The sequence below is a fragment of the Salvelinus fontinalis genome, chromosome 37 (assembly GCF_029448725.1).
Source record: "Salvelinus fontinalis isolate EN_2023a chromosome 37, ASM2944872v1, whole genome shotgun sequence".
NCBI lineage: Eukaryota > Metazoa > Chordata > Actinopteri > Salmoniformes > Salmonidae > Salvelinus > Salvelinus fontinalis.
This window is the reverse complement of record NC_074701.1, coordinates 11,410,250-11,435,143: the sequence shown is the minus strand read 5'-3', so window position 1 is coordinate 11,435,143 and position 24,894 is coordinate 11,410,250. Positions and strand designations below refer to the sequence as shown.

The 24,894-nt window shown below is 41.7% G+C and overlaps 1 protein-coding gene across 4 annotated transcripts in view; it reads left to right on the top strand.

Annotated features, from left to right (window-relative positions):
• The first annotated feature begins 8,618 nt into the window (after positions 1–8,618).
• Positions 8,619–24,894, top strand: part of LOC129836135 (regulator of microtubule dynamics protein 2-like) — a 61,073-nt gene continuing 44,797 nt past the window's right edge. The window contains exons 1-2 of one of the 4 annotated variants that reach the window (XM_055901959.1): positions 8,619–8,722; positions 11,602–12,062. In XM_055901959.1, coding sequence (XP_055757934.1) covers positions 11,611–12,062 — 452 coding nt within the window. In that variant the 5' untranslated portion in view covers positions 8,619–8,722; positions 11,602–11,610. Of the gene's footprint in view, positions 8,723–9,931; positions 10,037–10,731; positions 10,797–11,601; positions 12,063–24,894 lie in introns of those variants that run through there. The other 3 variants (XM_055901960.1, XM_055901961.1, XM_055901962.1) reach the window with 3 other exon arrangements.

The window sequence follows — 24,894 nt, the reverse complement described above, 5'->3', positions numbered from 1 at the left end:
CTGGTTGATCTAGCAACTGTACCCAACAAGCAGCTTTAAAGTAAGGCTAAGATCATCGAGTTTGTTAAGATACTGATGCCCTTTGCAACCACATACCTATGTGAGAGTGGATTCTCGGCCCTCACTAGCATGAAAACTAAATACAGGCACAGACTGTGTGTGGAAAATGATTTAAGACAGACTCTCTCCAATACAACCCAACATTGCAGAGTTATGTGCATCCTTTCAAGCACACCCTTCTCATTAACCTGTAGTGAGGTATTCACAATTTTCGATAAACAAATAAAGTTTTATATGTAAGATGGCTAAATAAAGAGCATTATTATTAGCAGTATTATTATAGCTGCCCCACAACCCATAGTGCATGCGCAGCACAGCTTTTTTGTCTTCTACCAAACCAATACCTAACCAATCAGGTGGTTGTTCAACGAAACAAAGCTTCAGACATTATTGATCACGTGCTCCTGATAAAATAATACAGGCATCAGCACACTGCTTCAGAGTACACTGCTTAGCGATTTCGACGCATGCCTCGGAGCTCAGGTATCACATGTAACATCACTAGTAGATCTCCGACAATTGTAATGAGGAATATGTCTGGGGAAGGGGATAAAGCTGGCCGTCCGACCAAATTGAGCAACCGGGCAAGAAGAACCATGGTCAGGGAGGTGACCAAGAATCCAATGACCAATCTGACAGAACTACAGACTTCCTTGGCTAAGATGGTAGAACCTGCCAAAAGGACAATGATCTCTACAGCACTTCAACAATCTTGGCTTTATGGGAGAGTGGCCAGATGGAAGTCACCCCTGAGAAAAATGCACGACAGCACGCCTGGAGTTTGCAAAAAGGCATGTGAAAGACTCTGAGATTGTAAGTCAACAGATTCTGTGGTCTGATGAGACAACAATTGAATCCTTTGGCCTGAATGCAAAGCGCTATGTCTGGAGAAAACCAGGCACAGCTCATCACCCGTTTAACACCTTCCCTACCGTGAAGCATGGTGGTGGCAGTATCATGCTAGGGGGATGCTTTTAAAAGGCATGGATTGGGAGACTGGTAAGGATAGAGGAAACAATAAATAGACCCAAATACAGGCAAATCCTTGATGAGAACCTACTTCAGAGTGCAAACAACCTTAGACTGGGGCGAAGATTTGCATTCCAACAATGACCCCAAGCATACAGCCAAAGCAATGCTGGAATGGCTTCCGAACAAGAATGTGAAAGTCCTTGAGTGGCCCAGCCAAAGCCCAGACTTAAATCCCATTGAAAATTTGTGGAAAGACTTGAAGATTGCTGTTCAACGCTGCTCCATAAATCCAGATGTTGCAAAGCTGTTACAGACATACCCAAGATGACTCAAAGCTGTAATTGCTGCCAAATGTGCTTCTACAAAGTATTGACTCATGGTGTGTTTTTTTTTTCTAAAAACATTATGGGGTATGTGTGTAGTGAGGGAAAAAATGGATTTTAAACATTTTGAATTCAGACTGTAACACAACAAAATGTGGAATAAGTCAAGGGTTATGATCATTTTCTGAAGGCACTGAACATCTACCTGATATATGTTGGAAAAATAGAAAACAAATTCTTTTTTTTTTTTACCCTTCCTACGCGCAATGCCGTCGGGGTATGCCGAATACACATGTGATTCACATTTATACATATTCTTCACATTTTCAAACAGTCCATTTATATATTTTTTTAACTTTAAGGTTAAGCTAGACATCAATGGAATGAGTGTGAGCATGCTTTCTCCCAAACACAGAGAGGGGGAAATAGAGATAATAAGATATCTGTGATGATACAACACCTGACTGGCACATCCTTATGGCTAAATGAATACATTCGTTACATGGCAGGCAAGTGATGCTGAAGTGATTGGTCAACTGAGGTAACCCACCTAATGTAAGTCGGTGAAACCCCAATATGTGATTATGAGGCGGGATTTTCAACCTGAAAGTTTGTGGTCTCTCACCAGGCGACTGATAGCAATGGCTGAATTATTCATCCTCTTACATGTGTATCATTTGACAACAGTTATGAGCCTATTTCTGTGCATGAGGCGAATCAGACCGCTTTCTCTCCCCGTCAGTGGCATGAGGCCTTGGCCGGCTGCCTGCCGTTGGCGGATAATAAATGTCTGTTGACGATGGCCCCTTATCTGCGGACTTTGACCCGATGGAGGCGAGGCCATGGCTAGATGCCTCTCTTCTTATCGGTCCATCTGCGTCTGTGGGGCAAGTCCAAGGCCAGGCTTCTTTTTTTTTTTTTTTTTACACACCATACCTCTGAGTTTCAGGTGGGGGTTTTGTTCCCTCAGGCTGGAAGAATGCAGGCTGTGGGCCTGTATCCACTCTAGTGCAGTGGATCCCTACCTTTTTATAGTCCCGTACCCCTTCAAACATTCAACCTCCAGCTGCATACCCCTTCTAGCACCAGGGTCAGCGCACTCTCAAACGCTGTTTTTTTGCCATCATTGTAAGCCTGCCACACACACACTATACAATACATTTATTAAACATAAGAATGAGTGGGAGTTTTTGTCACAAGCCGGGCTTGTGGGAAGTGACAAAGAGCTCTTATAGGTCCAGGGCACAAATAATAATAATCAATAATTTTGCTCTAAATTATTTTTACCAGCAAGTGCCACAAGTGTACACTGTTGATCAAAGCCTCGAGTAGTGAACCTATTTACGACACAATTGTCTTTCTAAATCATGTCCAAACAATGTAATTGGCCACAGGTGGACTCCAATCAAGTCATAGTGACATCTCAAGGATGATCAAAGGAAATTGGATGCACCTGAGTTAAATTTGGAGTGCCGTAGCAAATGGGTATGAATACTTACAGTACTGTACCATTCAAAAGTTGGGACACACCTATTCATTCCCGGGTTTTTCTTTATTTTTACATTGTAGAATAATAGTGAAGACATCAAAACTATGAAATAACACACATGGAATCATGTAGTAAGCAAAAAAGTGTTAAAGAAATCAAAATATATTTTATATTTGAGATTCTTCAGAGTAGTCACCCTTTGCCTCGATGACAGCTTTGCACACTCTTGACATTCTATCAACTAGCTTCATGAGGTTGTCACCTGGAATGCACTTCAATTAACAGGTGTGCCCTGTTAAAAGTTACTTTGTGTAATTTCTTTCCTTCTTAATGCGTTTGAGCCATTCAGTTGTGTTGTGACACGGTTGGGGTGGTATACAGAAGATAGCCCTATTTGGTGACTGACCAAGTCCATATTATGGCAAAAACAGCTCAAATAAGCAAAGAGAAATGACAGTCCATCATTACTTTAACACATGAAGGTCAGGCAATACGGAACATTTCAAGAACTTTGAAATTTCCTTCAAGCGCAGTCTCAAAAATCATCAAGCGCTATGATGAAACTGACTGCCACAGGAAAGGAAGAGCAATAGTTACCTCTGCTGCAGAGGGTAAGTTCATTAGAGTTACCAGCCTCAGAAATTGCAGCCCAAATAAATGCTTCACAGAGTTCAAGTAACAGACACATCTCAACATCAACTGTTCAGAGAAGACTGCATGAATCATGCCTTCATGGTCGAATTGCTGCACAGAAACCACTACTAAAGGACACCAATAAGAAGAAGAGACTTGCTTGGGCCAAGAAACACGAGCAATGGACATTAGACTGGTGGAAATCTGTCCTTTGGTCTGATGAGTACAAATCTGAGATTTTGGGTTCCAACCGCCGTGTCTTTGTGAGATGCAGAGTGGGTGAACGGATGATCTCCACATGTATGGTTCCCACCGTGAAGCATGGCGGATGAGGTGTGATGGTGTGGGGGTGCTTTGCTGGTGACACTGTCTGTGATTTATTTAGAATTCAAGGCACACATAACCAGCATGGCTACCACAGCATTCTGCAGCAATATACCATCCAATCTGGTTTGCGCTTAGTGGGACTATCGTTTTTTTCAACAGGACAATGACCCAACACACCTCCAGGATGTGTAAGGGCTATTGAGATGGTTTGGGATGAGTTGGACCGCAGAGTGAAGGAAAAGCAGCCAACACCTGCTCAGCATATGTGGGAACTCCTTCAAGACTGTTGGAAAAGCATTCCAGGTGAAGTTGGTTGAGAGAATGCCAAGAGTATGCAAAGCTGTCATGAAGGCAAAGTGTGGTTACTTTGAAACATTTTGGAAAACACTTTTTTGGTTACTACATCATTCCATATGTGTTATTTCATCATTTTGATGTATTCACTAGTATTCTACAATGAGAAAATAGTACAAATAAAAGAAAAACCCTTGAATGAGTAGGTGTGTACAAACTTTTGACTGGTACTGTATGTAAATTAGGTATTTCAGTATTTCAATTAATTTGCAAACATTTCTAAATGTGTAGATGGGGGACATGTTTAATTTTTAACCATTTTGAATTCAGCCTCTAACACAACAAAATGTAGAATAAGTCAAGGGGTATGAATACTTTCTGAAGGCACTGTACACAGTATACTACTCACACACTTTGTTTGTATTGCATATTTTAAATATTTACCTGAATTCCTCACCAAAACAGTTGCAATAAAGGGAGAACCATGCACAATTGTGATCATTTTGATTAACCTTCTATTACAGAATACTTGTAGAAATGGTATTTGCATACCAAATTATATATTTTAAAAAGTGTTAAAAATCCATGTTGTTACTACGTTGTTCATCTCTATTGTTCTCTGTAAAATGTTCAATGTTGATTGTATGATTCTGAAACGTGTTGATTGATTTACTTATGCATCTAATTAATTATGTTGTTTGATGTTTAAATGATCACATTACCTATTTTATCTTGACAAAATAACAGGTGGTTCGTTATCAATCATAGAAATAAATGGAGGACTCTAGATGGATATAACTCATTTTTAGTATAGACATTGCCATTGAGGGTTTCCACCATTTAAAAGTAGTCAACTGGGTGGGGATTTCTTTCTTTTTACTTTTTGGAATATGTGTGTATTGTTTGTATTGCTACATATTAAAGCACTTTTGGAACTACAAACAAAAGCATTTTCGCTGTACCTGCAATAACATATGCAAATCTGTGTGCCTGACCAATAAACGTATAATATTGTATAGTACAGTATAGTTCAGTAGCACACAGTACGTTACAGTCCAGGACATTATACACACCTATGTTATGGCCAAATAGATTGGGCTCTTGAAGGGTTTGAGCCCCCCTGCTGGCTATGCATCTCAATATCTACACTTTTCCCTGAAGTGTGCACTTGTCCACTACCCACATAATAAGCTCGGTTGGTAGAGCAAGGCGCATGCAACTTTTAAATGGAGATAACCTCAATGGTGCTGCCGAGCTGCTACAGATGCCATAATGGCACAGATACAAAGATGAGACCACTATATGCTGCCAATTGTTTCGGTTGTGACCGTTTTGGTTTGGACAATTTTTACTCTTTTTACTTTAAAAGTAACCCCATAGTTAACACATGACTGGATCTCTTTAATTTGGACAAATGTACAGTGGCTTGTGAAAGTATTCACTCCCTTGGCATTTTTCCTATTTTGTTGCCTTGGAATTCAAATGGATTTTTTGCCTACCACTTTGAAGATGCTAAATATTTGTTTTATTGTGAAACAAACAAGAAATAAGACTAATAAACAGAAAACGTCAGCATGCATAACTATTCACTATACAAAGTCAATACTTTGTAGAGCCACCTTTTGCAGCAATTACAGCTGCATTCTCTTGGGGTATGTCTCTATAAGCTTGGCACATCTAGCCACTGGGATTTCTGCCCATTTTTCAAGGCAAAACTGCTCCAGCTCCTTCAAGTTGGATAGGTTCCACTGTTGTACAGCAATCTTTAAGACATACCACAGATTCTCAATTGGATTGAGGTCTGGGCCTTGACTAGGCCATTCCAAGACATTTAAATGTTTCCCCTTAAACCACTCAAGTGTTCCTTTAGCAGTATGCTTAGGGTCATTGTCCTGCTGGAAGGTGAACCTCCGTCCCAGTCTCAAATCTCCGGAAGACAAACAGGTTTTCCTCAAGGATTTCCCTGTATTTACCACCATCCATCATTCCTTCAATTCTGGACAGTTTCCCAGTCCCTGCTGATGAAAAACATCCCCACAGCATGGTGCTGCCACCATGTTGTTCTCGGGGTGATGAGAGGTGTTGGGTTTGCGCCAGACATAGCATTTTCCTTGATGGCCAAAAAGCTCAATTATAGTCTCATCTGACCAGAGTACCTTATTCCATATGTTTGGGGAGTCTCCACATGCCTTTTGGCAAACACCAAATGGGTTTGCTTATTTTTTCTGGCCACTCTTCCATAAAGCCCAGCTCTGTGGAGTGTATGGCTTAAAGTGGTCCTATGGACAGATACTCCAATCTCCGCTGTGGAGCTTTGCAGCTCCTTCAGGGTTATCTTTGGTCTCTTTGTTGCCTCTCTGATTAATGCCCTCTTTGCCTGGTCCGTGAGTTTTGGTGGACGGCCCTCTCTTGGCAGGTTTGTTGTAGTGCCATATTCTTTCTATTTTTTAATAATGGATTTAATGGTGCTCTGTGGGATGTTCACAGTTTCTGATATTTTTTCATAACTCAACCCTGATCTGTACTTCTACACAACTTTGTCCCTGACCTGTTTGGAGAGTTCCTTGGTCTTCATGGTGCTGCTTGCTTAGTGGTGTTGTAGACTCTGGGGCATTTCAGACCAGGTGTATATATACTGAGATCATGTGACAGATCATGTGACACTTAGATTGCACACAGGGGGACATTATTTAAATATTTATGTGACTTCTGAATGTAATTGTTTGCACCAGATCTTATTTAGGGGCTTCATAGCAAAGGGGGTGAAAACATATGAACGCACCACTTTTCCGTTTTTTAAACAAGTAATTTTTTTCCGTTTCACTTCACCAATTTAGACTATTTTGAGTATGTCCATTACATTAAATCCAAATAAAAATCTATTTAAATTACAGGTCGTAATGCAACAAAATAGGATAAATGCCAAGGGGGATGAATACTTTTGCAAGGCACTGTACATCCCAGAAAACATATATTTTAGTCCTGACAACGTACTTGACATATTTCTTGATATATTAAATGTTCGGTAGTGACAGTTCTTAAAAATATATGAAGATTTACCAAATTGTTCACTCATTTTCTCCAAAATGTTTGCAGACAGACTACTCACCATGTGGCCATGCTGGAAAGGGGTGCAATCCCATTACCTGGTGACATTTGTAAGGGTGTGGCTTAAGGCACATTCATTCTATAGTCTTTTAATGTGTGTGTTTCGGTAATGACATCAAAAGGTGGGACAGCATTTTTTTGGAGAAAGATGTTTGAAAGATAAACAAAACGACTAAATAGATCAGTATCTTTGAATGTAATAATAGAACAACTCAAGATGATCTATTGAAATAATATTGCATTTAGATTTTTTTCTTCAAAAATCATTAATTGTTTAAAAAAAAATATTAACATAAAGAGTTAGGGTTTGGGACACCCACCTCTCAATAGAAATCGATGTATAAACAATGACTTTGTACTATATTAATTAAAATATATATTTGTCATTGCCTTGGATTGAATTAGAACCTAGCATGTAAATACATATCCTAAGTAAAGAGACTTAACTGTTTAAAAAAAAAATAGGCATATATCTGGGGAAGGGTATAACATAAAGTTTTTGTTGGGGTGGGATTGCAATTTGCACCACTTCTGTAGAATCACACAACCTCCAAAATAATCTTGGGTTGGTTAAACAAAGCACATTATCTTTCAAGGTTATGGTTATGAAATCCATGTGATTCAAATTATAAAAACAAAAAAGTTACGTCATCAAATTGACCTGTCCACCGGACGTGGGGTTTTAGGCTGGGTTTCTGTACAGCACTTCGAGATATTAGCTGATGTACGAAGGGCTATATAAAATAAACTTGATTTGATTTGATTGAGACAGGAAATTGTGTATCTGTATGTATTATGTAAATATAATTTTAAAGGAGCTTGATTGAAATCTTCCAATGAGTACTTTGAGCCCTATAGCAGCATTACTGTGGTGCAGGTGAGATGTAAATATGGTGGGCAGATTATCCAGGAGATAAGCAAACTGAAGTGATGTTGTGACAGACAAAGAACAACCGTGTGGGATATTTTGCACAAAAAAAAAAAACTATATATATATATAACTTTTGTATTTAAAAAAAATAAAATACTACACTTTTTACAATCTGATCCTACCACTCTGTTGTTTCTGATGTTTCACAGTACAGAATGTTCCTACTGTACAGAATATGTTTGAAAAATCAACATTTCAATTTTACTACTATAGCACGGCATAGGTAGCCTAGTGGTTAGAGCGTTGGATTTGTAACCGAAAGGTTGCAGGATCGAATCCCCGAGCTGACAAGTTAACAAAAATCTGTCGTTCTGAACAAGGCAGGAGCAGAACCCACCGTTAACCCTAGGCAATAATTGAAAATGAGAATTTATTCTCAACTGACTTGCCTAGTTAAATAAAGGTTAACATTAAACGGCCTTTTATAACCCTGAGAATCAAAAGCTGACGAGGACAGCGCCGCTTCAACTGACTGCAGGTTCAAAGTTGATCAGATTAAGTGCATTTGTGATCCTCCCTCGTACACACTCAGCCTGGGGACAGTGTGAGAACAGCTCCCACAGAGAGACAAAATCCCTTTTCGAGGTGAGTTGCCATTGTTTTTTGCAATTCTTATCCAGTTAAAATGAATAAGGGGTGTTTTCGAAGTTGATCAATAACATAAAAAAAACCATGGCCTAATGGGACTGATTTTTGTGATTATGGAATTTCAGCTGTAGGGGTCCTTGAACCTATATTCTGAGTTAACTTTATTCTGTAAAAATGCCATTTTCATTAAGATAATATTACACTGATTTGTCAATGGATTCAGAGACTGTTCTCATTGCCTGTTCTCAGGGTGCAGTCTGGTATTCAACCTAGTTAACACAGAGGTGCATGGGTGTTGTTGTTTGTTGGAGTGTACTTTGGCCGTTCAGCTGAGCCCCTGGATTAGTCTTTTGCTCAAATCTATTACATGACAGTCTCTGCTTTCCAGCAGATCTTTAAACCTCGACATCTGAAATGTTTTGGAAACGCATCATTGTAGGATCAAAGACCACAATAGTATTGTTAGTTTAAATGCCACATGGACCTTTCCTACTGAGCAAAAACTGGTTGAATCAAGGTTTCCACGTCATTTCATCAAAAATAATTAAATGTGATGATGTTCTGTGGGAAACGGATTGGATTTTCAAAAGGTCATCAATGTAGGGGAATTTAGTATTTTTTTCAACAAACTTTTAACCAAATTCCAATGAGATGGGGAAATGTTTGGTTGATTTTAAGTTAAATTCACGTTAGTTGGTAACTCAATCAAAACTCGACGTTGAACTGGCATCTGTGCCCACTGTCCAGTGGGTTGAATAACATGATACAATAATTATTTGAGATATCTGGGGTTAATAATATCCAGAAAATGTATATAGCAGACAGCTAAATATAAATACATTTAAAATCAGCGATAGCTTACTACCAATGATTACCCAATAAATGTTTTTTTTACAGAATTGGCACAGTGGTCTAAGGCACTGCATCTCAGTGCTAGAGGCCTGAGACCCTGGTTCGATTCCTCGATCTCCGGCTGTATCACGATCGGCCGTGATGGGGAGTGAACAATAATACAAATGGTGTGGCTACTCGCTTCTATCTGAGTTGTAGAGGAACACATGTAGTACGGTTTTCAGGTTGTTACTTTGTTCCATTGTAAATTACATAATCATCAAAGGACTTGACAGGTTTGATGCGTTAAAAAGTATCACCCTACCTTGATCGGTAAACTGACACACAGTCATTGCGGTTGAGGTCGGAACATTTCGATGATGTATCAACCTCTCCTGATAAGACGGAATATTTGGTTGTTACACATAAATAATACTCAAACTACAGGTGTACAGAGACTGCTCGCTTCTCCGCAGTAAGGTCAATGACAGCTACAATTTCTACCTTTTTTGGAGTTTAATTAATATTATTTTATTGAACCTTAAAGTGTTTTACATTTAACTGTTGTCAAGTCCACAACTATGCGATAGCATAAGGGTGCCACACTCAAATACACTGCTTTATGTTGCGCTAAAGCTACTTTAGCTAGCGATCTATTTTCTCTGTTTGGTTATAGTAAACAACACATCGTGAACACCATTGTCAGGCATTAGTTCGCAACCTAGGTGGCTCTGTCCATGCCATTACATGCCCTTTCTTTGACATTAACCTGTCTCGCTAACTGAATAGCTTGAGTGTTAGCTGAACCAGCAGGCTTGAGGAGACGAGATCCAGGATCCTTAAATTCAGCTCTGCAAACGTTATGACGTGAAAACACGATCGGTACTCACCAAAATATAGACTTTCGCAGAGCATCTATTGGCATTACTGCCGTTACTTCCAAAAAAGGTCTAAATTAAAAATATTGTTTTGGACCAAGTGCGCATGCGCCAAATCTAAGGCTCCTCAAGCAGCAGTACAGTACAGTATCCAGAAAGGTCAATTATTACATTTTTACTTAGAATTTTTTGGGGGAAGTACATGCCGTACGGAACGGCAGTAATGACGATAGTTGCTCTGCAAAACTCAATATTCTGGTGAGTACCGAACGTATTTTGACATAACGTTTGCAGAGCTGGTTGATGGGACTGAATTGAAGGATCCCTGGGCGTCAGATGAGATCTCGTCTCCTCAAGCCCAGGTACTGGTTCAAGTGTTAGCTAGCTAGCTAATCCTGTTAGCGTTAGTCCTTCGTGCAAACGTAACTAGCTAGTCTAACACTGAGGTGAATGGGAGGACCCAACAGGAGAGTGACTAATCCCTCCCCATGACGTTACCAGCTTTAGCTTGACAGCTTGCTACTAGTCACTAGGTCACTTTCTTAAACTGTCACTGGCTGGTGGGTTTCAGAAGTTAAGTGGCTTTTTACTTTGCTACATTTCTATACCCAAAACTAGTTTGCTTGACTTTGCAGCTGAGGCTCTCCACATTTGACAGCTAACCCAATCAATCATTTTACTATGCTGTCCTAAACAATGCCCTGATTTTGTCTGTTGATTAAGTGTCCTTAATTGGCTTGAGGTCCTCTTAGCTGTAGGCTTTATCTGCAGGTCTTTGCCCAGTGTTTGTGGAAACACTTAAGAGCTTAGCCAAATGGCCTACATTGTATTATTTAATAGGCACAGAGAATTTAGCTGCTCGTGTGACGGGAACTATTAAATCAGTTGGCATGTAGACTGGTAGGAAATGGACATTGGATGTGTTAATGATTAGAATGGAGGTGCGGATTGGGTTAAGATCAAAGAGGTCAAACTCTGCAAGTAACAAGAGCTAAGGGCTGACCAACTCAGCTCCTTGCTCAGTCAACTCTGAACTTTTTGCAAACACTACTTTCTCTGCTGCGGGATACTCAAGTAAACAATTCCTAAAATCAGAAGTTGTCACTGCACAACGGAGCAAATTCATAATTAATATGTGTCATTTTCATTCCTCCTCTTTGTCTCCAGGTTGGCACGATGGCCCAGTCATCAGACAACAAGGTTCTGGTCCTGGGTGTGTTGGCTGGAGCGGCTGGCCTCAGCCTGGGCGCCGTGGCATTGTACAACAGCCGGAGGGCCATGCCACAGAGTGGACACAGTGAGCAGTACCTCAGCAGTAATGACCAGCGGGCGGCTGGAGCCAGTATGGTGGTGGGGGGAATGCTGGGTCAGGCTGAGGTTCTAGATCGTCTCGGAGCCCTGATCCAGTGTGTGTCAGAACTGAAAGATGAGGTTCGGGCGCTAAAGAGTGCCATCCCAAAGCTGCAGGAACACGTGAGGGATGAGCTGAGAGGACGCAGCGGCGTGGCCGAGGGGGGCGTGGCTCGCATCAGGGCAGGCCCACCAAACCGCACTATACCCACACGCAGGAGGAGAGTAGCCAGAGCTGAAGGCCTAAGCTCGGAGGAGGGGGCTGAGAGTGAAGGAGGGTGAGTCCTATCTTTCTCTCTGGCATCGTCAGATGTTGGTTGTTTCAGATACAGGGGGGAAATCCACACGTCAGAATGATTTCATAGAAAAAACAAGGAAATGTTCATAGTATTTGAAATGCCTTTATTTCTATGTTCAATGCAACGGCTCCAAAACTCTGACTTGTTTTGGCATGAGGTCTCATTTAAAATGTCCTACAATGATTCACTCATGATGATATGATTGTAGTTTGCTACATAATCGTCTCTGTCCAAGCATCCACCACACCCTTTGGCCTTTTATACTCAAATTCTGGTTTCCTCTTTGCCAGCTGCACCACCTTAACTATCCCACCTGTACTTGATCAATATCTTAATAAGCCAAATTCACATGCTCACCCTGCATCACCAGACTTTTTGATTTGCTCAGTCAATATATGTGGTAAAATAAGAAGTACTGTATGTGAATGTGCCTGGGGTGTCAGAGAGTGGAATCTAGCGCCACACGCCCAGTCATCCTCCATCTACAGCCAAATACATTGATCACACGCCAGGCTTGGAATAACATAAACAACAGATGTCTGCTTTTAAATGCACTGCCTCTTAAAATTCCTCTTTATGAAAACAATATATTAACAGGTAAGTAGTGACTATTAAAACAAGGCACTTGTGTTAACAGTCAGGCCTAACTTGCACAGCTTTTCTTGTACATGAATGCATTCAGAATGTCTTCCTGTCTCAAAGCTTTGTGGGAAATTTCCGGCCTATTGCTTGATATTCATATTATTCACATAGGCTACTGTAGCTTTTTAAGATTTTTTTATTTTTTTATGGGCTGGATCATGTTTAATATTGCAGTCTGCATCATTTCTAATCCCCCATATATTTTTGGGGTATATACAGTTGAAGTCGGAAGTTTACATACACTTAGGTTGGAGTCATTAAAACTTTTCAACCACTCTACAAATGTCTTGTTAACAAACTATAGTTTTGGAAAGTCGATTAGGACATCTACTTTGTGCATGACACAAGTCATTTTTCCAACAATTGTTTACAGACAGATTATTTCACTTATAATTCACTGTATCACAATTCCAGTGGGTCAGAAGTTTGCACACACTAAGTTGACTGTGCCTTTAAACAACTTGGAAAATTCCAGAAAATTATGTCATGGCTTTAGAAGCTTCTGATAGGCTAATTGACATCATTTGATTCAATTGGAGGTGTACCTGTGGATCTATTTCAAGGCCTACTTTCAAACTCAGTGCCTCTTTGCTTGACATCATGGGAAAATGAAAAGAAATCAGCCAAGACCTCAGAAAACAATTGTAGACCTCCACAAGTCTGGTTCATCCTTGGGAGCAATTTCTAAATGCCTGAAGGTACCACGTTCATCTGTACAAACAATAGTACGCAAGTATAAACACCATGGGGCCACGCAGCCGTCATACCGCGCAGGAAGGAGATGCGTTCTGTCTCCTAGAGATGAACGTACTTTGGTGCGAAAAGTGCAAATCAATCCCAGAACAACAGCAAAGGACCTTGTGAAGATGCTGGAGGAAACAGGTACAAAGTATCTATATCCACAGTAAAACAAGTCCTATATCGACATAACCTGAAAGGCCGCTCAGCAAGGAAGAAGCCACTGCTCCAAAACCGCCATAAAAAAGCCAGACTACGGTTTGCAACTGCACATGGGGACAAAGATGGTACTTTTTGGAGAAATGTCCTCTGGTCTGATGAAACAAAAATAGAACTGTTTGGCCATAATAACCATCGTTATGTTTGGAGGAGAAAGGGGGAGGCGTGCAAGCCAAAGAACACCATCCCAACCGTGAAGCACAGGGGTGGCAGCATCATGTTGTGGGGGTGCTTTGATGCAGGAGGGACTGGTGCACTTCACAAAATAGATGGCATCATGAGGTAGGAAAATTATGTGGATATATTGAAGCAACTTCTCAAGACATCAGTCAGGAAGTTAAAGCTTGGTCACAAATGGGTCTTCCAAATGGACAATGACCCCAAGCATACTTCCAAAGTTGTGGCAAAATGGCTTAAGGACAACAAAGTCAAGGTATTGGAGTGGCCATCACAAAGCCCTGACCTCAATCCCATAGAACATTTGTGGGCAGAACAGAAAAGGCGTGTGTGAGCAAGGAGGCCTACAAACCTGACTCAGTTACACCAGCTCTATCAGGAGGAATGGACCAAAATTCACCCAACTTATTGTGGGATGCTTGTGGAAAGCTACCTGAAACGTTTCACCCAAGTTAAACAATTTAAAGGCAATGCTACCAAATGTGAATTGAGTATTTGTTAACTTCTGACCCACTGGGAATGTGATGAAATAAATAAAAGCTTAAATAAATCTCTCTACTATTATTCTGACATTTCACATTCTTGAAATAAAGTGGTGATCCTAACTGACCTAAGACAGGGAATTTTTACTAGGTTTAAATGTCAGGAATTGTGAAATTGAGTTTAAATGTATTTGGCTAAGGTGTATGTAAACTTCCCACTTCAACTGTGTGTGTGTGTGTGTGTATATATATATATATATATATATATATATATATATATATATATATATATATATATATATATATATATATATATATATATATATATATATATATATATTTATTTATTTATTTCCCGCAAACCCTACCTCCCCTATTTTGGGGAGTACACTAATAAACAATAACACTTGTGTTTCTACTTCCAGCTTATACATACTTTCAGGACCCTGTCTTTCAAAGATAATTTGTGAAAATCCAAATAACTTCACAGACCTTCATTGTAAAGGGTTTAAAGACTGTTTCCCATGCTTGTTCAATGAACCATAAACAATTATTGAACATGCACCTGTGGAATGGTCATTAAGACACTAACAGCTTACAGACGGTAGGCAGGCAGTTAAGGTCATAATTATGAAAACTTAAGAGACCTTTCTACTGACTCTGAAAAACACCAAAACAAAGATGCCCAGGGTCCCTGCTCATATGCGTGAACGTGCCTTAGGCATGCTGCAAGGAGGCATGAGGACTGCAGATGTGGCCAGGGCAATAAATTGCAATGTCCGTACTGTGAGACGCCTAAGACACCGCTACAGCGAGACAGGACGGACAGCTGATCGTCCTCGCAGTGGCAGACCACGTGTAACAACACCTGCACAGGATTGGTACATCCGAACATTACACCTGCGGGTCAGGTACAGGATGGCACCAACAACTGCCCGAGTTACCACAGGAACACACAATCCCTCCATCAGTCATCAGACTGTCCGCAATAGGCTGAGTTGAGGCTGGACTGAGGGCTTGTTCACCTGTTGTAAGGCAGGTCCTCACCAGACATCACCGGCAAAAACGTCGCTATGGGCACAAACCCACCCGTCGCTGGACCAGACAGGACTGGCAAAAAGTGTTCTTCACTGACGTGTCGCGTTCTTGTCTCACAACGGGTGATGGTCGGATTCGCGTTAATCGTCGAAGGAATGAGCGCTACACCGAGGCCTGTACTCTAGAGGGGATCGATTTGGAGGTGGAGGGTCCGTCATAGTCTAGGGCAGTGTGTCACTGCATCATCAGACTGAACTTGTTGTCATTGCAGGCAATCTCAAGGCTGTGCGTTACAGGGAAGACATCCTCCTCCCTCACGTGATACACTTCCTGCAGGCTCATCCTGACATGACCCTCCAGCATGACAATGCCACCAGCCATACTGCTCGTTCTGTGCGTGATTTCCTGCAAGACAGGAATGTCCGTGTTCTGCCATGGCCAGCGTAGAGCTCGGATCTCATTCCCATTGAGCACGTCTGGGACCTGTTGGATCGGAGGGTGAGGGCTAGGGCCATTACCCCGAAAAATGTCCAGGAACTTGCAGGTGCCTTGGTGGAAGAGTGGGGTAACATCTCAGAGCAAGAACTGGCAAATCTGGTGCAGTCCATGAGGAGGAGATGCACTGCAGTACTTAATGCAGCTGGTGGCCACACCAGATTCTGACTGTTGCTTTGGATTTTGACCCCCCCTTTGTTCAGGGACACATTATTCAATTTCTGTTAGTTACATGTCTATGGAGCTTGTTCAGTTTGTCTCAGTTGTTGAATCTTGTTATGTTCATACAAATATTTCCACATGTTATTTTTGCTGAAACTAAACGCAGTTGACTGAGAGGATCTTGTTTCCTTTTTTGCTGAGTTTATATACATTTTACGGACACTATCTATTTCACAATAGTTATATTTTGTTTGTTTTTAGTCTACTGTAGCTTATTTTAAAAAAAATTGCAATCTGTTTTTTCATCTCTTGCGGTTAGAAAAACCTAGAATGAGGAATTACGTTTTATGCACATTTCTGTTTTTATTGAGTAGAGTAAATCTGAACGTTGCATTTTTTATTCATTTATTTTACCAGGGTTAATTAACTGAACACATTCTTATTTACAGCAATGACTTGGGGAATAATTACTGGCGACTGAATGAGCCAATTGGAAGCTGTGGATGATTAGGTGGCCATGATGGTTTGAGGGACAGATTGGGGATTTAGCCAGGACACCAGGGTTAACACCCTACTCTTACTATAAGTGCCATGGGATCTTTAGTGACCACAGAGAGTCAGAACACCCGTTTAACGTCCCATCTGAAAGATGGCACCCAACACAGGGCAATGACCCAAATCTCTGCCCTGGGGCATTGGTATATATTTTGAGAGACCAGAGGAAAGAGTGCCTCCTACTGGCCCTCCAATACCACTTCCAGCACAGTCTCCGTTGGGTATGAGGATTACTCTGACGTTGCGACATGAATTACATAACGGGCGTCCAAGTTATGGCTTTCCCTTTTTCATGTCCAATAAACATGATTTTTGTAACTAGAAACCCCCAACAGATGGTTTCTAAAACCATAATTGCATTCTTCCACGATGTCCCATTTACACCAAACAGAACAGAAAAGATGAGTGAGGCTATTCTGTTACGCGTATTCACAGAATGGTCTTGATCTCTGGAAAAAAACAAAAAACATATTAAAGCGTGTCTGATGTTTTCTAGTGGTGAATATAGAAAAGGGTAGAACAGTAGTGATGTTCTGAGACTTCCCCTGAAACGAGAATGCTGTGGATTAATCACTTGTTGTCGCGTTGCAGGACTTAGCTCTTGACTATGAGAGCATCACCTGGATGGACTTTTCCTGTACTTTCACTAAGCATGCGTAAATTAGTGTGCCAAGAAAAAGAGGCACCCTACCTGGCCTGGCTCGGCATCTAAACCCGGCAAAGTGGGCGGGGCAGAGGAGTGTAATGGGCTGCAGATCAGAGCTGGATCATGGCACCTCCCCCAGTTAGGTTAGCTCCAGATTTGTATCCTGGCAGAAATCTAGCAGTCGCCTGGGTGCGTATTCTAGTTGTACCGACATAACAAGCAGGCCAACAGCCAGCCAGAACACTCCGGGTAGTTAATTACTGTTTGTGTTTTGCTGTCTTCAGTGTGTCTGTCTCTTTGGCTTTGCCTCTCGGTTTACAGACTTTAAAGTCCTTAGTTTGCATTCTTACTCAGGCCATAACTTACTGTATGTTGTAGTAGTTAGACTGATGGAATCAGGCCATATTTGAGTGATACAATAATCAGGTGGTCTATTGTAAAGCGTACTACTCTCCTATCTTTGTAGTGAAAAAGCTCATAGACTGGAAGTTTAGGCCTAATATCTAAGTTTCATACGGTATAAATTACTGTATCACACGAGGACTAGGTTATATCAGGTCATCGGTTCTCTCCCACCTCTGTTATCAATGGAGTTTCGTTTATCCTCCTCCCTGTTGGAGAAAGAGATGCAGACCGAAGTATGGTGCCTCAGCCTGCCCTCCAGCAACTTGCTTTGAGTGGCAGCTGTCGGCCCCATCAAATGTTCTAAATTACATCCCGGGTTATTATGGTTTGAAAGAAATCAAATCACGCACACACCTACCGTAATTAAAGCGCCTTTCCCTCTCCCCTGTGATTTGTTAGAGCGGGAAGGGGGTGAAGGTGCAATGGACAAATTCTAGCCCTTAGGGAATGCGTGGCACTCACCCAGAGGTGCCAGCTACACCCATAGACCTCACACCACCTGCATTTAAAGAGCTTTGGCTGTCTGTTGCACCGTGGCTTGGAACTGTAGGAAATAACAGCACTTGACTATATCCTTCACTGCTGAGTTATCTTTATTAGAAAAACCATGCTACGGTGTGGCAGGCTTCATGCTTTTTAGTGTTCTCGCTGATTTTTAAATGTTTACATTTTGGCAATGATTGATGGAGTTTAGAATGCAATGATTTATGTAATTTAGAGGCATGTCCTACAGCTGAGCCCCCCCCCCCCCCCAAAGTTTCTATATATAAAATAAATAAAACCATTTGTTTTTGGTCAAAAAGTACTCTAAAATCAGGCGAGGGTTTGGGCTGCAGGGATGTCCTCGTCCCATCGCGCGCTAGCGACTCCTGTGGCGGGCCGGGCGCAGTGCACTCTGACACAGTAGCCAGGCGCACGGTGTCTCTTCCGTGTTAAGTGGGCATTGTGTCAAGAATTAGTGCGGCTTGGTTGTGTTTCAGAGGACGCACGATTCTCGACCTTTACCTCTCCCGAGTCTGTACGGGAGTTGCAGCGATTGGACAAGATTGTAACGACCAATTGAATACCATGAAATTGGGTAAATAAAAAAGAAAATTCGCACCATGACCAGCGGTGATATATTTGCAGGTTGTGTTGGGTCTTGCTGAAACACGAAGCGGCTATAATGGGGTACAGACAATACGCCGTACCTCACAGACGTGTGACAATATATATGTCATTTAGCAGATGTTTTTTTCCAAATCTCCTAACAGTCATGCATCTATACATTTTACGTATGGGGGGGTCCTGGGATTCGACCCACTACCCTGACATTACAAGCACCATTCTCTACCAACTGAGCTTACAAAGGACCACAAAGAAGGCGGCTCAATTATTGGAGCAGGTCAAAGTTGATAAGGATTGTGTTTGCTCAGTTCAGCAACACACACTCGCAAGGTGGAGCGCTCAAACAGTTTGCACCGTTCACTTTTCATTTGTCAAAACCGCTTCCTCGAACTTCCCACCTCAACCGAGCAAGCCCATCAATCTCCCAGTCTGTATGCCGAGCTGTCAAAGGTCTCATTGTAAAGTGTCATGTCGGAACTTGTCATTCCTCAAACAGTTCCCACTGCCGTTTATCCACGTCATGCTGTTTTCCCGTAGCTAGAGGACATTATAACGTTTCGTGTTTTAAAATGATAGCGTTTGGCATTGGATAGTTGCTGATTTTTAAGGAGAAGACTTTTGTTTATTTAGTAACGGGCATGTCTGATCACACACACTGAGAGGTTTTTCAAGTGAAAAATGACCTTGTCTGTCTTTTGTAATTAAAAGCTTAGAATGTAAAAAATGATTTAGTGATGAGTGTCCAGGCCAGTCACATTATATCTCTCTCAGTCTTTCGCATTCTGAACTTCATGGAGGGAGACGGATGTACCCGAGATACAGTATTTTCCCCTAGAAAGTAGGCCTACATGTTATTAAATTAAAATCTTGCATCCAAATCACTGTTGACTTTCTGATACCCCCATTCCTGTGAATTTCCCGGCAGTTTACCTTCTACGTATAGTAAGTATGTCTGCAGGGCATGGTAGACCCCTCCTCTGCCCTCCACCTGCATACTGTACCACTTGGACTGTGACCACCCACTACTCCCCCTCCCCCATTGTCACAGTTTCCTTTCAGTTCTCTTTTAGCGTAACACTAACGTGCTTGGCTCCAGGCTTCCCTATTATGCTCCATTAGTATCACATTTTATTTGTCACGTGCTTTGCGTACAACCGGTGTGGACTAACCGTGAAATGCTTACGCGCCCTTCCCAACAATGCAGAGAGAAAGAAAATAAAAGATGGAAAAGTAAAACCCGTAATAATAGATACACAATGAGTAACGATAACTTTACTTTTTCCACTTTTTTTTTTTTTACGTTAGTCTTATTCTAAAATGTATTAAATCGTCTTTTTCCCCAATCTACCCCACAAATACAAAGCAAAAAATGTTTTTTAAAATATTTTTTTAAATGTATTAAAAATAAAATTATGTTTACATGAGAGCCTTTACTCAGTACTCTGTTGAAGCACCTTTGGCAGCGATTACAGCCTCGAATCTTCTTAGGAATGACGCTACAAGCTTGGCACACCTGTATTTGGGGAGTTGATCACATTGTTCTCCGCAGATCCTCTCAAGATCTGTCAGGTTAGATGGGGAGTGTCGCTGCACAGCTATTTTCAGATCTCTCCAGAGATGTTTGATCAGGTTCAAGTCCAGGCTCTGGCTCGGCCACTCGAGGCTTGTCCTGTTGGAAGGTGAACCTTCGTCCCAGTCTGAGAACCTGCTCCAGAGTGCTCAGGACATCTGTATTTTGCTCCATTCATCTTTGCCTCTCCTGACTAGTCTCCGAGTCTCTGCCGCTGAAAAACAACCCTACAGCATGACGCTGCTACCGCCATGCTTCACCGAATGGGATGGTATTGGCCAGATGATGAGCTGTGCATGGTTTCCTCGACTTGATATTTGGCATTCATGGCAAAGATTTTTATCTTGGTTTCATCAGACCAGAGAATCTTGTTTGTCATGGTCAGAGTCCTTTTGGTGACTTTTGACAAACTCCAAGTGGGCTGTCATGTGTCTTTACCAGAGGTGTGGATTTTTTTCTGGTCACTTTACCATAAAGACCTGATTGGTGTATTGCTGCAAAGATAGTTCTCCCATCTCCACAGAAGAACTCTAGAGCTCTGTCAGAGTGACCATCAGGTTTTTGGTCACTTCCCTGACCAAGTCCCTTTTCCCCCGATTACTCAGTTTGGCTGGGGGGCCAGCTCTAGGAAGAGTATTGGTGGTTCTGAACTTCTGAACACTCTTAAAGGGAGTGCTCCTAATCTCAGCTTGTTACCTATATAAAAGACACCTGTCCACAGAAGCAATCAATCAATCAGATTCCAAACTCTTCACCATGGCCAAGACCAAAGAGCTCTCCAAGGATGTCAGGGACAAGATTGTAGACCTACACAAGGCTGGAAGGGGCTACAAGACCATCGCCAAGCAGCTTGATGAGAAGGTGACAACAGTTGGTGCGATTATTCGCAAATGGAAGAAACACAAAAGAACTGTCAATCTCCCTCGGCCTGGGGCTCCATGCAAGATCTCACCTCGTGGAGTTGCAATGATCAAGAGAACGGTGAGGAATCAGCCCAGAACTACACGGGAGGATCTTGTCAATGATCTCAAGGCAGCTGGGACCATAGTCACCAAGAAAACAACTGGTAACACATTACGCCGTGAAGGACTGAAATCCTGCAGCGCCTGCAAGGTCCCCCTGCTCAAGAAAGCACATATACATGCCCGTCTGAAGTTTGCCAATGAACATCTGAATGATTCAGAGGACAACTGGGTGAAAGTGTTGTGGTCAGATGAGACCAAAATGGAGCTCTTTGGCATCAACTCAACTCGCCGTGTATGGAGGAGGAGGAATGCTGCCTATGACCCCAAGAACACCATCCCCACCGTCAAACATGGAGGTGGAAACATTATGCTTTGGGGGTGTTTTTCTGCTAAGGGGACAGGACAACTTCACCGCATCAAAGGGACGATGGACGGGGCCATGTACCGTCAAATCTTGGGTGAGAACCTCCTTCCCTCAGCCAGGGCATTGAAAATGGGTCGTGGATGGGTATTCCAGCATGACAATGACCTAAAACACACGGCCAAGTCAACAAAGGAGTGGCTCAAGAAGAAGCACATTAAGGTCCTGGAGTGGCCTAGCCAGTCTCCAGACCTTAATCCCATAGAAAATCTGTGGAGGGAGCTGAAGGTTCGAGTTGCCAAACGTCAGCCTCAAAACCTTAATGACTTGGAGAAGATCTGCAAAGAGGAGTGGGACAAAATCCCTCCTGAGATGTGTGCAAACCTGGTGGCCAACTACAAGAAACGTCTGACCTCTGTGATTGCCAACAAGGGTTTTGCCACCCAAGTACTAAGTCATGTTTTGCAGAGGGGTCAAATACTTATTTCCCTCATTAAAATGTAAATCAATTTATAACATTTTTGACATGCGTTTTTCTGGATTTTTTTGTGGTTATTCTGTCTCTCATTGTTCAAATAAACCTACCATTAAAATTATAGCCTGATCATTTCTTTTTCAGTGGGCAAACGTACAAAATCAACAGGGGATCAAATACTTTTTTCCCTCACTGTATATGTACATATTCTCATTCACCCCTTTAAATGTGTGTATTAGGTAGTTGTTGGGGAATTGTTAGATATTACTGCACTGTCAGAACTAGAAGCACAAGCATAGAAGCTAACCATGTGTATGTGACCAATAAGATTTGATTAGTTTGCAAGCCCTGACACATCCGAGAGCGACAGAGCCGGTGTAGTAGTCCAGTATAGTCGCTTTTCCTATTTGATGGTTCGTTGGAGGGCGTAGCAGGATTTCTTAAGTGTCCAGGTTAGTTCATGCGCCTTGGAAGCGGCAGTTCTAGCCTTTCTCTCAGTGTGGATGTTGCCTGTAATTCATGGCTTCTGGTTGGGATATGTACGTACGGTCACTGTGGGGATTATGTCATCGAGGCACTTATTAACCTTTCTGGCGCAGGCTTTCCGCTAGCGACCCACCTCGACAACATCCGGTGAAATTGCAGAGCGTCAAATTCAAAATACAGAAATAGTCATAATAAACATTCATAAAAATAAAAGTGTTATACATCGGCGGGAAATATGAACTTCTTGTTAATCCAGACGCTTTGTCAGATTTCAAAAAGGCTTTATGGCGAAAGCGTACCATGCGATTATCTGAGGACAGCGCCCCGCTTACAAAAGCATACAAACCTTGTCCAACCAAGTAGAGGAGTCACGAAAGTCAGAAATGGCGATAAATGTAATCACTTACCTTTTGAAGATCTTCATCTGGTTTCAGTCACAACAGTCCCAGCTACACAATAAATGTTTTATGTTCGAAGAAGTCCCTCTTTATATCCCAAAAACTCAGTTTTGTTGGCGCGTTTTGTTCAGTAATCCACTGGCTCAAATGCGTTCAAAACATGCAGACGAATACATCCTAATAGTACCGGTAAAGTTCGTCGAAGCATGTCTATAATTAATCCTCAGGTTGTCAATTGTCTAAATAATCTATAATATTTCAACCGGACAATAGTGTATTCAATAGAAAGAAAAAACAACGAAGGGCGTGCACTCGGTCACGAGCGCAAACCAGCACTGCGTGATTCTACAGTCCACTGACAGAAAGGTCTCATTCTTCTTCATTTTTCAGACAACAAGCTGGAAACAATGTCTAAAGACTGTTAACATCTAGTGGAAGCTATAGGAACTGCAATCTGGGTCCTACTCCATTAGATACTCTATAGGCATTCAATTGAAAACTACCCACATCAAAAAAATCCCACTTCCTGGATGGATTTTCCTCAGGTTTTCGCCTGCCATATCAGGTCTGTTATACTCAGACATTATTTTAACAGTTTTGGAAACGTTAGTGTTTTCTATTCAAATCTACCAATTATATGCATATCCTAGCTTCTGGGCCTGAGTAACAGGCAGTTTACTTTGGGCACGCTTCTCATCCAGACGTCGAAATACTGCCCCCAAGCCATTAGAAGTTATTAATGAAGCCGATTACTGATGTTGTAAACTCCTCAATGCCATCAGATGTGTCCTGGAACATATGTGACCGACCGGCTCGATTCGGTCTTATTTTGCAACATTTGAAATGGTGTTTTTCTACATTGGATTAAAGTAGAGATTCAGAGCTAGGAAATTGTATATCAAACACCACAGTTGAGGAACAATGGGAAAGTAAATCTGCTTTGAAAGTTGATAAACTTGTAACTCCACTTTTGAGAAAATGGCACTTGAATGTTTTGGTAAGCCTTTTTTACACCCATTCAGCATCGTTCACACCCTGTTAAGCCTTGGCCCCGCCCATCTCTTTGAGGATTCACATGTGAGGCCATGTACTAAACAATCAAAGATTTGAAGACTATTCGTAAAGTCAAGCTCCCAAGCTAACTGGCTAACGTTGGATAGCTTGCTCGCTACTTCCAGACACATGTGAGAAAAGCTGACTCTGACCTTTTTACTCGCCCTAGCAGTGCTGGTTAGGCTGTTTTTATTTTATCCAGAGCGTTGGTGACTGTAACTGTATTGCTGGCAAAAATGTAATTATGCTTTTTTTTGCCAACGTTTACTGACACTGGCCATATTCAACGGGTGTTGAGCGTTCATAAATTTGTCAGTTCTTCTGCGCTGAAATCGGAGAAGATAGCCAGTGCGAATTTACCAGTTAGGTCTATCGACAGTTGTCGCAGTGACATCATGAACGTTCTATTGAAATGCTTACTTGCATATTGGAGTCTTTTGTTTAGATCTGTACTTAGCTAGCTAAATAATTAACCTTAATCCCAATTCATAACGTTACTACCCTGCATGAATCTGCAGGTAGCTAACCAACCAGGTTCAATGTTAGCTAGCTAGCTAACATTAGGCTATAACTAGCGATGCAAATGGCTCTGAGGTACAAACATTACTACACATACATAATGTTAGATAGCAAGCCAGCCAGCTAACGTTAGCTAGCTACCTAACAGTACGCTTAAACTTGAAATGTAAACTACTTTCTGACAATTTGAAACGTGTAATATCTGAAAATGTAGCTAGCTAGACTCTCTTATCCGTATACATGGATGGACGCATCTCCCTCTCTGTCATGGATGCCATGGCTGCCCTTAGTTTGAAAATGTAATCCAGAGACAGGTGT